This window comes from Podarcis filfolensis (assembly GCF_964270895.1).
Source record: "Podarcis filfolensis genome assembly, chromosome: 3".
Taxonomy (NCBI): Eukaryota; Metazoa; Chordata; class Lepidosauria; order Squamata; family Lacertidae; genus Podarcis; species Podarcis filfolensis.
Genome location: NC_139606.1, coordinates 62,035,098 through 62,049,966, shown reverse-complemented (window position 1 = coordinate 62,049,966; position 14,869 = coordinate 62,035,098). Strand labels below are relative to the sequence as shown.

The following is a 14,869-nucleotide window of genomic DNA, read 5'->3' as shown; positions in this document are numbered from 1 at the left end:
TTTGGTAAAATTGTCAGCCTCTGGCCCTTCTGTGAATGTCAAGTGATCCCTTGTTTGTATTGTACTGTTTCTCTCAAATCTGCTTGATTTAACATATACTATTGCTTTCTTTGTGTATCTTTTTGTTTTCATTTCCTCTACCCTCCATTCTTTTCCCCCCTCTTCTCTGCTGATTATATGGTGCAGTTTGGGACAGAGGCTCAACTCTAATGCTTCATGGCAAGCTTGGCTTAAACTGGCAAGTAAACATGATCTATCCGTCATATGGCAAAACATATGACAGTAGCTGGATTATAGATTGCCATAATCCAGTTGAAGATGAGCTATTTCTGTGACACACTGATCTGTCGTTTCGAATGTGCAATACAGACTAACCCCAATCATTCTCTCCTGATTAAAGGAAGGGAGGAAGTTCAACGGATGAACACATTTCACAAGGCTAAACAAATGCAAATGAATCTCTACAAATAATTATGGTTCTTTAGACGATATCTTTGATTACAGATCTTCAGAATGCAACCCATTTTTAAAAATACTTTAAGATACCTTTAGCTAGAGGGGGCAGACAGGAAATGCCCTAAAAAGAAAGTGACATATCTTGACTTGGAATATCTAATGTGTGTTACTGGTGCCACCTTGTGGTGATTTTTTTCTCTCTACGAATTGGAACATCTTTGGGGAGTGTAATTGAAAGTGGCACAAATATGTTCTCATTATGTTATGTGAGTATAGGTTGGGAATGCTCTGTGTTGGGAACTTTGGGTCATGTTTATATATTGTACAGTTTATATATTGTAGTGTTAAATATTGCAGGGTAGAAAAGTTTTGCTTCTAGGATGATATCCTTTCATGGCAAACAATTGTGCATTTCAGAGTAACGTGTTTCCCACTACCCTACATATTTCCCATTACTAAACATATATAGACCAAGACTGAAGACACCACTCAACTAGTTCCAAAAGGCACTGAAAGGAAGTGAATTGCAATATGGCACAGGAGTTTGCTATATTTAGAGAAAAATAACAATTCCCACCACACATGGCAAGTCCATGGGTATACCTAAATAACTCTTGGATTCAAGAGAAACATTCATCTTTGTGTGGGAAAAGAGCAGTGTGTATATGTGAGACACAGATTGCATTTGTGAGTAGGGGAAGAGTGTTTACATTCTTCTCTCACCTTCCTCCCCAGTCTTCCTTGTAAGAGAACAAATAAGCCCTGACCATGTTGACTACAAAACTGGCAAACATCCTTTGGAAACACCTGAGATGTGATTGCACAGCCACTTTCAAATTAGATACTGAGTGAGGATACATCCCATGGATACCGACATACATTAACTGATAACACCACAAGCTGGTGTTTACTTATCATGCTGTTGGGTCTCACAGTGCAAACTTCGGCTGTGAATGTCGTATGAAACTTCCAATTATGACTGGAGAGAATCATAGAATAAAATAACGTGGGCATAATTTTATAATGTAGTTATGTCCCATAGTTTTCAATTGTCTTTAAGGACATCTAATTTTCTATGGATGGTGTTCTTTGTTTTTCGCAAGGGGCTTGGTCTGTATTGCACAATTATACAAACTGTGTATTTTGTGTGAAATGTACATAAGAATAAGTCCTGAAAACATGTTTTTACTAGTTACATAGTACTATATATCTTTCATCTGCTGACCCCAAAATTTTCAAATTTATCTGCTAGTCCACATTCGTATAGCTCTCATTTTTCTTCTGCGTTTTAGGAACATAGGAAGCCGCTTCACACAGAGTCAGATATTTGTTGTCTACTCTGGCAGTGGCTCTCCAGGATTCCAGTAAGGAGTCCTTCTCAGGCCTAGCTGGAGATGCCAGGATTTGCACCTGGAACCTTCTGCATGCAAAGCCAATGCTCTACCACTGACCTGTGGTCCTTTTGTGATCTTAAACCACAAGTTGATCTCATTCTCAGTGAACTGAAATAAACATGGAGAAGGTGGTCCTTCCCTTCCCCTAATTTTTCTTGAAATCCCAGCTTTGGCTTGGCCATTTTCAGTTTGAAAATGATTTTATCGGTACCCCAACCAGGGGTAATGAACATAGCATCCCCCATCCAACATGGCCAATTATAAGGGATAATGGGAATTGGATTCCAACATTTTGGCTACTGCTATGCTGGTGGCGCTGTGGGTTAAACCACAGAGCCTAGGACTTGCTGATCAGAAGGTTGGTGGTTCGAATCCCCGTGACGGAGTGAGCTCCCGTTGCTCGGTCCCTGCTCTTCGAACCTAGCAGTTCGAAAGCATGTCAAGGTGCAAGTAGATAAATAGGTACCGCTCCGGCGGGAAGGTAAACAGCGTTTCCGTGTGCTGCTCTGATTCACCAGAAGAGGCTTTGTCATGCTGGCCACATCACCCGGAAGCTGTACGCCAGCTCCCTCGGCCAATAAAGCGAGATGAGCGCCGCAACCCCAGAGTCGGTCACGACTGGACCTAATGGTCAGGGGATCCCTTTATCTTATTATGCTAGACTTTACTGGAAACTCATTTTCAGTATAGGCACGCATGTCTATATGCATCATCAAATAGTTTAGGCATGTTTATTTTAACCCAGGAAAGTGTTTATCCACTTTCCAATATTTGTTTGTATGCAGTATCTCTGCAACCCCCCTTTTAAAAAACTTCATAGTCAGTTATATATATAGCATTTAAATAAATATAGAACAGCCCAGCCCATTTATGTTCTCCCTCTGGATAGGCAAAGGGGCACACAATAGTCCAAGACTCTTGGGTTGAGGTTTCTTCCTAGAGACTGACAAGTGAACATACTTCTCAGTCTTTTCTTCTAAACTGTGAATCTACATAAGGCTTTCTTCAAAAGTGATATTATTTTGTTATCAGTACCATTTTTAAATGTGTTGGAGTGTTTGGACGGCATTAATATATGATTGGTGTTAACTTGAAAGGAATACTACATGTACTTTACCATCTTTGTTAATCACTTACCAGCTCCTTGTTTTATCCTATACACTTTCTGATTTCCCCTGTATACAAATTAATTTGTTGTTTTTAAGGGATGTCCTTTCCCTTCTTTGCAGGTCAATGCAACTGCTTTTAGATGAAGCTTCAGAGTATGCCCTATGTGCTAATTACTTTTGATACAGTAAAATGCTTCTTATGTTCCTAGCTCCCCACAGAGCATGTGGATTTCATTTAGGCTTCATTAATTTCACGCCCTTTGGCAATTTCATTTGGAACACCTTGACAAGTGTAGCTAGAATATTTGGAGGACGCTACTATATTGGAAAGCTGTTTTAATTAAGAAAATACAATTTAGCAAGATTCAAATATTTGCTTTGCAAAATATTAATGAGAAAAGAAATATTGTAACTTGCAAGTAAATTGGATTAATTCAGTTCTGTACTGGAGAAAACAGTTCAGAACAAGACTCCTGTTATCAGAATGTCACCATTCCTGTTTCCAGTATCTTCCTACTAATTTCTGTAATAGTTTATATTCATCTGCTTGCTTGTTACAATATTCATATGTGAAATAGGAAAAGCATTGAAGTGAGAGGCTAATACTGATTTTATGTTTTTCTTCTACGTTAAAATCATAGATCCAAAAGGAAAGTCCTTGGCCGCAAAGACTCTGAGGATGATCATACCCGAAATCATTCGCCGTCACCCCCTGTTACACCCACTGGTGCTTCTCCAAATCTGGCTTCCCTTAAACAGGCAGGATCAATTCAAAGAAATATTCGCAAAAGTAGCACCAGCAATGACAACTTCAAGGCACTACTGCTTAAAAAAGGGAGCCGTTCAGATACCAGTTCTCGCATGTCAGCAGCAGAGATGCTAAAAAACACAGACCCAAGGTTTCAAAGAGCCAAGGCAGATTCTTCCTGGGAGCCCACTGACAGTAGCACAAGTTGTTCTCCTACCAAGAGCAGACGGGCCCAGGAAGAATGGGCCAAGAGCGAAGGCCTGATGCCAAGAAGTCTGTCCTTTTCCAGCGCCAGGTACGGCAGGTCTCGAACCCCACCATCTGCTGCAAGTAGCAAATACAATGTTCGAAACAGGATCCAGAGTAGCCCTATGACTGTTATCAGCGAGGGAGATGTGGAACCATTTGAACCTGCAGAAAGCAGAACTTGTAGGTCTTTAGACGAGGAACAATTTGATGTGTTTGACAGTGATGAAATGGACATTAATGAAGATGTGGGCTCCAGTGAGAACAGTACAACTCGCCCAGACTTGATAACTGGTTGATACAAAATTATTTTAATGAAATATGTATGCCAACAACTGAAAAAAGGGTGAGGATTAAGAAGGCACTATGATGTCACAGGTTTCATAAGGTATACAAAATGATCCAGACTTAGCAGGAAGCCCTAATCAGTACAATTTACTTCGCCAAGTATTTAGAATGTAGTAATTGATATGCTACAGTACTGATACCTCTATGTGGCTCGATGGGATGCGATTTTTAGTTTAAATGGATGTGACTTTTAGTTTAAATGGAACTAAGTCAGATCAGTCCATTAAAGCATTAAAATCCTTTAGAAAAAAAAAACAGAAACTAATATTTTCAGATTCTGGGTTGTGTGTGATTTTTTTTTTTTTTAAGAGTGTAGAAAATTAAGCCTACAGAGAAAATGGGGAGCTTCTGTGGTACAGGGTGGCAGCAGCTTTCAAAGTGTTATATTTATGAAACCTAGTAATCTCTTTTGAGCAGAGAATGATAGAATATGTGGCCTAGTAGTTAGCCGTGTTGGCTGTTGTCCCACTGTTTCTTCTAGCTTGTGTAGGGGGTCCTCTGCTGGTCTAACCATGTCATGATAGCATAACAAACAGGCTGACCAGATTCTGAATTCCTGTTTTTTAAAAAACGCAATAGGAAAGAAGCACTATTGTAATACAGAAGTGGCTGCTGTGTGGGTATATTACAGTCCATCTATTGGGTTCTTAAGAAAAAAACCTCATAGGTGAATTTGTTTCTTTGAATGGAAGTTATGATGTCCTATAGAAGACCTAAAATAAATGGCTGCCGATTTGTAAAGAAGATGTAGGTAAATCTGGGATGGGGTGCGGCATAATAATAATAATAAGCAAATGGCCATTAACTTCTCGATTTGAGAGCTTATAGTATATAACTGCAAATGGTACCCTTTTCTTTTCGATTAAACTGGGAATTACCAGTTTTTCTTATATTTGTCAAAATGGGAAAGTTTTAAGCAACATATCACTTGGAATATTGAAACACTTGCTAACTTTTGGTTACCAAAGAATACACTACAATTAGTTTTACTTTTTTGTCTACAGTCAGCATCTCCTTGATATGGGAAAATAAACTTAACAATTTAGGAGACTTTGCTTAATTTTATTGAGTCTTTACCAGTGTGTTTAAATATATAGATATATATATATAACTTTCTTATTTGTAAAGAATATAACTGATAGCTAAAATATCAGCTGTGATTTTGATCACAGGATTGTTGGGTTTTTTTGGAAAATGAATTTTGAATAAGTTGCTAGTCTTCTGTTTTTATAATGTTTGTACATAATACAAGTTCTTGAGGTAGCCTTTGCCCTACCAGTGTTGGACTTTTTACATTTTTACATTTTTTTAAAGAAAAAAAACAACCCTCCTCTATGTAGATAATTTATTTTGATGAAAAACACTTGGCTCTTTTTCTCTCCATCTCTGTTATTTGTTAGTTCTATAAATTTTAGTGGCCTTCACTCAACTCGAGAAGGGGATGGGGACAATCCTGTGACTGCGTCAATAAACAAGGCTGCCATTTGTCATCTTGTGGCTAGACTTAATAATGCAACACTTGAAAATCTGGGGGTGCTGTTATACTGAATGCTAGCCTGGCAGAGCAAGGGTTTGTGGCAGGCTTGAACACGAGGAATAGGTAGGTCTGAACACATGCTTATGGTCTTACTAAAGGGGGTAAGAATTGATCAACCACAAGGAGGCATAGATGGGATTGAGCCTGCTGGTCAAAATCCAAAGCCCCTAACACAGTTTTCTATTCAAGAGAAGCTCTTTGTGCAAATATGGTGATTTCCCATTAGGTGTGCCAAAAGTTAGACTCTCTCAAATAGGAATGGTATCTCCCTGTGTGTAAACTGAGGCCACTGGATCACAGCTATTAGATTTAGTGGACCATGCCCTATATAGTTCCATGACTGAGCCTCTGCTTCCTAAGCTGCACAGCAATACGTTTTTTCTGCTCTCCTTGCTCAGGGAGGAATTCAACATCATACTCTTCTCATCGTTCCATCAACACAAGCATTTCTGTTTGCCAAACAGGAAGATCCTGCCCCCATCTTTGCACCCCATATACTCTTCTGGGGGTTCTGCTGATCCTCCAGAGTGGATTGGGGGAGGCATGGGGGAATGAGGAAGACCCCATTGAGCTAGCAGGGGCTTCTGCTAGTGTGCTGCATTTGTTGAATCCAGCCCTAAGTGTGTCTAATGGTTGTTTTCAGGGAACTGCACAGTTGCCCCTCTTCTCTCCTCTAACTCATGTTGTGTCCTATATATTCTAAAACATGTAAATTGTTACAAAGTAAGGGGGGAATTGATAAATGAACACTTTTTGCTTCCCAAAGCCTCATGTTTATGGATGCTGGAAAAATACACCATTATGATATCCTCAGAACAAAGGAAACTATTTTTTAAAAAATTAGTTGTATTTATTAATGACAAATTTTATTGGCGACAATGGGACACATTATTTATATTATTACCACTGAAATAGGCAGCTTTGTAGCATTTCTCTCTGCAGCTGAATAAAGCTGCTGGTTTCTGTTAGAGCAGGTGCTAAGAAAACATCCATTGTGTTTTCCATTCATCTGTCACAGCTGCTAGTGTAAATAGATTGCACAGACTATTAGCATCTCACATTAGCAGATACATTAAGTGGCAAAAATTTTTTTTAAAGCTAACTGTATAAGAAAGTAACAACATTCAGCCTTTCCTGTTAATTCACACGTTCCCATAGATGCTATATCTTTCTAAAGATTGACAGCCTGTCAAAAGGTTTCAAGTCCACTTTAAAGCTCATCAGTGTGTTCAGTACAAGCGCAAGGCTTTTCTGGCTAGCGACATTTCAGAGCTTAAAACTTAAATGTGCAAGTAACCACTACCCCTTCATATTACTTTTGATACGTCTTCACGTGTGTGATCTATTTGCTAGGAGCAGCACTACAGTTTGGCAACATCAGTATCAGAAGTTTTCAGTGTCAATTATTTGATTTAACATTTTGGTTTTACAAAAGTCACACTTTATACAACTTTAAAATTATTATATAGCACCTTAGAAAATTCCAAAGGCGAAAAGCCCTCAAAAGCCTAATAACTGAATATTTTAATGTGCTGAAAATTACACAGTTTGTCCATTTAATATAAAGTATTGGAGAATGGGCACCACATGTTGGCTTCCCCATGAAAATATGCCCATGTAAGTGGCTATTCCAGCACCACCCTCCAGCTGACCTACGCTGCATCTTCCCTGTGGCAACATGGCACATAGGTTTCTGTGAAAGATCTCTTGATGTATCTATAATGTGAGAAGGAACATTAAGGCAGGCACATGATTGGTTGGAGGGCCATTTCCCCCTCCTTTCAAGTGCCCAAAGTCAAAAACTTAAAACTAATGCCAGCGTGATCTAAATTAGTCTCAGTTTAGATATCAAAATGGTAAAGGTTTTAAATGATTCCTGTAACTTTGAGAAGTAATATGGATAAAAATATTACAAAATATTATTTAAAATATTACAAAGGTTACAATAAGCCCCTTTTCCCCATTAAAGCATCAGTTTTCTACCCCAGAATCTGATTACTGAAGGGGCAACAATGGAGGTCCTTAATGCCCTAGTAATTAGGCCATTGAGACCATAACTGTATTACAGGACATCTGAAGAGGCCTGGCTTCCTTCCTTTTGAAGTGGACCCTTTAACTACTGTTTTTAAAAGGCTGCAGTAAAAAGGAACATATAATCACAGAATTGGAGAGACTGAAGGGACTACGAGGGTAATCGAGTCCAATTCTCTGCAACGCAGGAATCTTGTGCCCAACATGCGTTAGTTAAAATCAGAGATCTGTGCATTCCTACCTTCCACCACCCTAATCAACTGAGAACTGCTTATGTCTTGTTTCCTACCCATGCCTTAGGAGTATGGAATCTGCATAGCAGTTTAGAAGCTATAATGTTCCCATACTGACGTCAGTGGAGTTGAGCCAGCTATAAGGACAGAGACATTGCCTGCAGAAAGAGACAGTTTGGTCACATGTTCACTCTGATGCATGGCTGCACATGCAGCCACACTATAGCAACCTATACAGCCATCTTACATTTTTGTAAACCACTTGGAAGTTTTATTATATAGTTATATATAAACACTGCGAAACAAGTATTATATTGGCACTGATAGATATTAAGGCAATGGGCTAAGTAGGAAAATATTAGGAAATATATTTAGTTAAGGACACTTATGGTTATTAAGGCTATAATCTGAATTGTTGAGGTTTTAGCTTTTCCTGATAAGCCAAACTTCATTGTGTCTGTTCAGCAATTTAAATGGACTATCATAGCCAGCAGTATAATAGACCTTTTCTTGAAAAGTTTTTCCATCCCGCTTCAGACTTTCAGCAAGTGCCAGTATTTCATCCTGGTTCTTTTTAGCATTGGCAAATCCTCCAAAAGATCTGTTGAGAACAAAAAAACAAAGTATTCTGTATGTATTGAGACTACTGTTTTATGTTCTAAGTAGAACACCTGTGTACGTGATAGACAAATGTAGGCAAGCCACATGGAATCAACATGCATAAACCAGTATTAGTAAATTTTTCTACCTACGATGGTCCAAATCAGTGATTTAATTTATATGTAACTAAATTTATGTTGAGGAAACAAGAATCCTTTCCATTTCATTGCAGAGGGATTCAAAGATTCTTGCTCTGCAACATTCTCGTCTATACATTTTGAAAGCTGCTGTGTGGCAACTGCTCAATCTCCTTCTACAGGCAGGGACAGCAGTAACATATGGCCTGCATTGTGGGAACATGGGAAACTCTACAAGCCACTTCACATGCATGGCTAAATCCTGTGACAATGCCACTGAGCTTGAGTTTGGGCAGTAATTTCTTGGACACAATGTTTGTGTGAACAAGTGTAGCTACATGGAAGCTGTCTACACAGCGGGTTATGATTTTAATAACTAGTGTCTCAAAAAAAATCACTGCAGTTCTTTTGCAACCTGGGCCAGGATGGAGCACTGACATGAAGGCACCAGTTCATTCATATATATATGAATTTGTGGAGACAAAACCACCCATCACAGTGTCTCCTCATAATGCAGACATTGATTTCCAAGGTTTTTTAGAGCCTGTCAGTATATATAAAACAGCTTTTAATGTCACAGACACTACATATGTGAGCAAGAACATGCAGGCCCCAGTTTTGAGCTCACTTTTAAGGGAAAGAAGAAATGAGGAGGCACTGGAGAAAGCTCTTGTTTACACAAATACATTTCACCAGGACTGTGTGGCTCGCCTGAAGGGCAGTTTGGATTTTTACAGCTCCACAAAGCAGTAAGAACTGTAGCAAAAATATTAATGGAGAAAATGGCTCATCTTCCCCATTAAAGCATCCAAGAAGGTTTATTAAACTTCTAGTTTCAGCAGTTTTTCTTTCCAGTTTCTTCCACCTCCCATATCTGCACCTTCATGAAACACATAAGACCGTGACACAATACAGTTACCACAAGGTGGCAGTCAAAGTTAGCAGACATTTTCCAAGATAAATTACAAAAATGGTGTTGGCCACACGGAGGTAGTCTTGGGGTTGATGGGAGTTACAGTTCAGCCAGCATGGCCAATGGCTAGGGAAAGTGGAAGCTGTAGTTCTCCACACCTGGTGCAGGTTATAGACACACATGCTTACCTGACAAACACAGTAATTGCTGGCCTCGTTTCAATGAAGACATCTGCCTCTGATGGCTTAGGTGGATTTGCCTGGTGTTGAGGTGGCACGTAAAAAGAGACGGTTGTTGTGGACTCACAGAACGGGCCAGCGCCTGGCTGCACATAGCATGTCACTGGAGCTGTCATGTCTATCTTTACTCCTGCAAGAGGCAAGATATTACTAGCTACACTTAACACATTAACAAAACATTACAAAAGAAAGGATGGAATAAAACAGGAATAGATTGCTAAGATTGTAGGGGGTATGAAGGAAGCAAGAGCATCTCTCATCCACACCAGAGTGATCAGGACCTCAACCTAAAAAAAGGCTTAACTAGATGACATCACCTGTGCTTTCCAACACTAAAATTCCTTTGGGATGTTGGGTTTTTAGTTAGAAATTTGGATTCTCTCTTTTACTATTTCTCACATTTCCCCACCAAAAAGACACACCTGAGGTATATTTTCAAGAAGAAGAGGAAGAATGTGTGCTTAGTGTTTGTTTCCCGCCAAAGGGAAGCTGATTTCAAGGGAAACACAAGTAGAGCAAAACACACCTTACCTTTTTCATTCTTGCCCTTAATATAATTAAAGAGCTTAGTAAAACCAGTATTGATAGCTGAATCCCAGTCCACAGTTTTAACAGATGTGCAAACCCATTTGGCTGGTTCATACTGTCGAATTTCATAATCAGAAGCCTTAAGGGGGGGAAAAACAAAAATCAAGACTTGTTACCTGGTAATTTTCATACAATAAACTCTGCATAGATATTGAACTCTTTAAAAGTAGGAACCACAACTAAAAACGAGTAAATGAAAGTGTGTTCCCTATCTCTAGACCAGGGTTGTCAACCTGGTCCCTACCTAGTGGGCATTTCAGGATTCTAGGTGGGCGGTAGGGGGTTCTACGGCACAAGCTGAATCCTCCTTCCATCGAGCACTGGTGGGCGGTAAGGAAATTTTATCATTAAGAAAGATTCATTAGTGGATGGTAGGTATAAAAAGGTTGACTACCCCTGCTCTAGACAGAGGAAATGCCTATCACAATGCGTATTGTGATAAGGGCTGTGAATTGTTACAAAAACACACAAAACCAATCTCCTCGATTTTATCTCACTAGTCATTTACCCATTGCTATTCTGCAAACTGATCCCATACACACTCCTTCAGATCAAGAGCTTAGGGCCAAAGTAGACTCTATATAGCAGATGCAGTTTGCTACTGCTTTTATTTTCATGAATAGTAGTAATAGGAGGTTGCCACCCAGAGCAATTGAATGGGGGGGGGGGGGAGGAGGAACTGATTAACTTTTTCTCCTCTGGTCAGTTTCCCTTTCAAAATGGCCTTCCTGCTGTTTTTCCGACTAAATAGTGAAAGCTCACTGTTCTCCATGATGGAAAAGCAGCTTGTAGAAGACAATTTTTGAGTGGGGAAATTACCACTAACCCCAGGCACTGTTAATCCCAGGTAAACAAGTCATCTTTGAGTGTCCCAGGTCCTCTCTTTTTAAAAATGTATTGTCTGGTCCCAGGGTGGTTGTGAGGGTGAAATGGGCAGTGGGAAAACTATGTTTGCCACCTTGCAGGAACTATGGTACATAAAGAGTAGTAAATAAATAAAATAACTTTGTTATTCTCAGTGAATCTGGGCCTCACTCCTGATATGTATATTTGGGGGCAGGAGATGCCGCAGAGCTTAGCAGCATTGAGAAATAAGGAAGATGGTAGCGGCAACAGTGACTGCAAACGCTTCACCCCCAGCACTATAAAGGAAAGCACTGGGCCCACCAGCACAGCTGCTGAAGAACTTTGTAAGTATTTGAAGGTGTTTCTGCTGCAGCATCACATGGTAAGGCCAGGTTCAGCCCTTAAGTGTATTTGGGCAGGAGGAGGAGGAATAAATGTGCCACAGAGTTTTTTCTTCATCCATCTTGTTGGAAGACCACAATCTGCTTGACTGTTTGGGTTGCCACTGGAAGTTTTGCATGGCAATCAATGGTTTGAAGAAAAAGTGAAGCAGTAATCAGGGAGCCTGGAGGAGACCCAGCTGCCCCTTAACAGTTGGGGCTCCCTTAATGCAAGTTGCCTTCCTGGTATGTTTTCAAGGGACCAATGACAAATCCTGGAGAATATTTACTTATTTATATCCCACATTTTTTCATAAGGTTTTCCTGCTCCTTAATTACTTCCCACAACAGTCCTGTGAGGGAGGTTAGGCCGAGAGGCAGTGACTGAACCAAGGTCACCCAGTGAGCTTTATGGGGTGACTGGGGATTTGAACCCTGGTCTAAAATTTGTTTGAAGTATAGGCACTCTGCTTTTTTGTGACTGAGTCTTTGAGGCGGTTTATAAAACCACTAACAATGATCAAATAAAAACTTAAATTAAAATTCATCCAGCCACACGGCCAAGTAAAAGAAATAGCAGAAGCAACATGGTAATTTGGAAAATCCCATGAAAGGATCTAAAAAACAAGAGCAGGTGCCAGCTGAATATTTCTGAACACTCAGCTCCCCCCACCACCATCACCACACGACCCCATTTCTCATGAATAGAGAGGGTGGGGAGCTACTGCATTGTGCTCTCAGATCTTTTAAATACATAGCAAGGCCCTTGCAGAGGGAAGAGGGTTACGTTGTTGTTCACCCCAGCGGTCTTCCCCTCCCCAACCCCAGCAGATTTTCTTTTTTAAAAAAAGTTGGGAGAAATGTTACATGAGCTTGCTGTTTACTTTGGCAATAAGTAAGTCTTTGTGGGAATTGAGCACCAATGTTGCAATACTCAATCGGATGATCCACTTGAGAACAGGAACCAAATATCTGGCTGGGTATCTGTAAGTGCTAGCTTTCCTCTCACAACACCTTAGCATGCATTTCTCCCTCCTTGCTTTCCTAGCCCACTGTTTTCCACCTTCAAAGGCTGAAGACCACACAGTTAGAAGGCTTATAAGCCGAAGTTTGCTTCTACAATCCTTTGTCCTAGAAGAGCTCAGCATTAAAATTTGTTTCTGAACACATATATTTCCTGCAGCCACTGATGATTAAACATGTTAAGAACTTTTAAACCTGCAACATTTAACATTTTAAAGATGTATTTGTAAATATTTATTTTTACCAAGAAAAAATGCATGGTGCTCAAGACATATTTTCTGGAATGAAATGAACAATTTCCTAACATTTAAATCTTCAGAAATGACTGCAGTATGTAGCCATGTTAACAGAGTTCAAACTTCAGGTTCTCTCAGTAATGCAAGGTTTTCCTTAATCAATTACATAGATTTAAATAGCAATCTGAAGGTATTTTCAAAAATAATAATAGGTTAATCAAACTCATTTACACTGTTGCATTACTCAACCACAGTACCTCATAACTTTGCTTTCAAAGCACTCCTTGCACATTTAAAAAACCTTTTACATCCACCTACTACATATGTCAATACATAGACAAAATGTGGAGTCAACAGAGGGGCTTAGGATAATACCCAGGGGAGGGGGCAATGCTATATTAAATTTTGCCTGTTGGATATTTCCATGTTATTTTCCCAGGGATACTTGCATTAGTTCTTGCATCTTCCAGTGAAGTCTTGCTGAACCCAAAATTTAGACTTTTTGGCAACAGTGATATTTCCAGCTGCAATAGGGAACCCCTGCTTAGGTGTCGCCCACTCAATCATATATTTAGTCAAGCAATTTGTGTTTAGGACTCTGCTCAGGAACGTGTGTATGCATGTGTGCAAATCTCTTCCCCTTCCACTTACTGGACGCGATCAAGGATTAAGCGGAAAGTCACCTTCCAGTCATTAAAAACAACAACAACCATAAACGCTGGTCACCTGGTTTGGCAGGGCTGTCCATTTGGGCATCTCCAGCCCAGTAGAGAAGAGGGCTTGTTTTATAGTCTTCAGCATCCTGGGTGGAGAAAAGGAACGACGTTAGAGCTTCGCTTCCACGTTCTGCATGTGCACCTGCACATCTCTTCCCTCAGGGCCGGTCCCTTTGTATTCAACGGGGTATGCAGAAAGGCAACTGGTGCAAACATTTCCCCCAGTATGGAAATGTACTGCAAGAAGCTGCGCCTAGCATTATTTTTATTTTTTAAGGCGCAGCTTCCCTAAAGCAGAAACCAAAGCGCAACCTTCGCAATCCCTCCCCCCTTGCCCTTTCAATTCCCCCCGCCGCATCCCCTCTACCCATATTCCCCTTCGCTCTCGGCTCCTGCCTTTCTGTCTGCCGGCAGCACCTTCCGTCTCTTCCTCGCTCTCCTTGCATAAGGCCCCGGCGCCTTGTGTAACAACATTTCAGGCGACGCTCTCCGTGGCGTCGGAAACACCCAGGGCGGGGAGGGGAGGTGGCTTGGGACACTATGCTGCGAAGGAGGGGAGCAAACAACCTCCCCCCCCCCCTTGCAAAGTTGTGAAGAAGAGCCGCTGACGGCATTATGGGGTGGGGGGGCACTTGGCCGCCTTTCCAACCAGCCTACGAGAGGCGTCCGGATTGGCTGCCCTCAAAAGAGCAGCTTCGCACGTGTGAGAGGGTGCGCGCGCGCGAGCGAGGGGTGGGGAGCGAGGAGCGAAAGCGGCTGTTTTGCTGGCGACGGTGGTGGGCGGGGAACGGGCGCGCGCTCCTCCCGGCCCTGCAGTGCCGCTTGGTGTCAGATGCTGCTTGTTGTGCTGGCTGGCTGGCTGGCCCCCAAGCTCTTGGGAATGCGGGAGTGAGCTAATGGCAGATTGTCATATGCCTCAAGCGGGAGGAGGGAAAAGGGGGGGGGGGCGGCCGAGATGACAAGGGCCCTTTGAAAGCCGAAGGCATTCGCGCCTCTTGGCTCTCTTTTCCTCCCACTCCCAACTTTGTGAGGAGATGCATCGCCTCCTTTAGGAGCGCAAATGTGCCCCCCCGTACTATAGAATGTGCG

At 41.2% G+C, this 14,869-nt stretch overlaps 2 protein-coding genes across 18 annotated transcripts in view; one reads left to right on the top strand and one right to left on the bottom strand.

The window, feature by feature from the left end:
• Positions 1 to 5,791, top strand: part of NHSL1 (NHS like 1) — a 140,574-nt gene extending 134,783 nt beyond the window's left edge. For 12 of the 15 annotated variants that reach the window (XM_083607556.1, XM_083607560.1, XM_083607550.1 and 9 more), the window contains one exon: positions 3,601 to 5,791. In XM_083607556.1, the coding sequence (XP_083463682.1) occupies positions 3,601 to 4,252 (652 nt within the window). In that variant the 3' untranslated portion in view covers positions 4,253 to 5,791. Of the gene's footprint in view, positions 1 to 186; positions 2,161 to 2,511 lie in introns of all 15 variants that reach the window. The other 3 variants (XM_083607554.1, XM_083607555.1, XR_014546633.1) reach the window with 2 other exon arrangements.
• Positions 5,792 to 6,666: 875 nt separating this feature from the next.
• On the bottom strand, positions 6,667 to 14,390 carry HEBP2 (heme binding protein 2). 3 transcript variants are annotated; one of them, XM_083607834.1, is made up of 5 exons: positions 14,177 to 14,390; positions 13,791 to 13,866; positions 10,523 to 10,658; positions 9,941 to 10,121; positions 6,667 to 8,703 (listed from the first exon to the last, which is right to left on the bottom strand). In XM_083607834.1, exons 1-5 carry the CDS (start codon positions 14,224 to 14,226, stop codon positions 8,526 to 8,528), a joined length of 621 nt encoding a protein of 206 aa, XP_083463960.1. In that variant the 5' UTR covers positions 14,227 to 14,390; the 3' UTR covers positions 6,667 to 8,525. The 3 variants fall into 3 exon arrangements, with proteins under 3 accessions (XP_083463960.1, XP_083463961.1, XP_083463962.1); XM_083607835.1 differs by having other exon boundaries at positions 14,198 to 14,337; XM_083607836.1 differs by having other exon boundaries at positions 13,791 to 13,868; positions 14,172 to 14,333.
• Between the last annotated feature and the right edge of the window lie 479 nt (positions 14,391 to 14,869).